The 379-nt window shown below is 67.0% G+C and overlaps 1 protein-coding gene across 1 annotated transcript in view; it reads left to right on the forward strand.

Annotated features, from left to right (window-relative positions):
* The window catches only part of LOC104498163 (hemicentin-2-like), a gene marked incomplete at both ends in the record, with an annotated part of 39,909 nt that overhangs the window by 348 nt on the left and 39,182 nt on the right, over window positions 1-379 (forward strand). Inside the window, one exon of the mRNA XM_010141512.1 lies at window positions 2-136. Coding sequence (XP_010139814.1) covers window positions 2-136 — 135 coding nt within the window. The remainder of the gene's footprint in view (window position 1; window positions 137-379) is intronic.

The raw sequence follows: 379 nt of genomic DNA on the forward strand, positions 1-379 counted from the left end.
GTCTTCGATGTCACCGGCTCCATGTACGACGACCTGGTGCAGGTGATGGACGGGGCCTCGCGCATCCTGGAGCGGACGCTCAGCAGGAGCACGAAGCCCATTGGCAACTACGAGCTGGTCCCTTTCCACGACCCAGGTATGGCTGGGACAGAGTGAGGGCACGCGTCCTGCCGGGGCATGGGGCTGCGGGGAGCTGGGGGGCGGTTCTGGCTGGGTTTGGGGCTGAAGCGTGCACTTCCCAAGGCCCTTCTCCCCGTTTTCAATGCCCTGGCGCATCTCGCTGTGATGGGGATGGCAGCGCGGGATGAGCCGCAGGTACAGGGCATGGAGCTGGGCAGGGGCCGCCATCCCCAAGTCCCCCTGTGGGGCCAGGGCACGC

Source organism: Buceros rhinoceros, unplaced genomic scaffold (assembly GCF_000710305.1).
Source record: "Buceros rhinoceros silvestris isolate BGI_N320 unplaced genomic scaffold, ASM71030v1 scaffold14218, whole genome shotgun sequence".
Lineage (NCBI taxonomy): Eukaryota > Metazoa > Chordata > Aves > Bucerotiformes > Bucerotidae > Buceros > Buceros rhinoceros.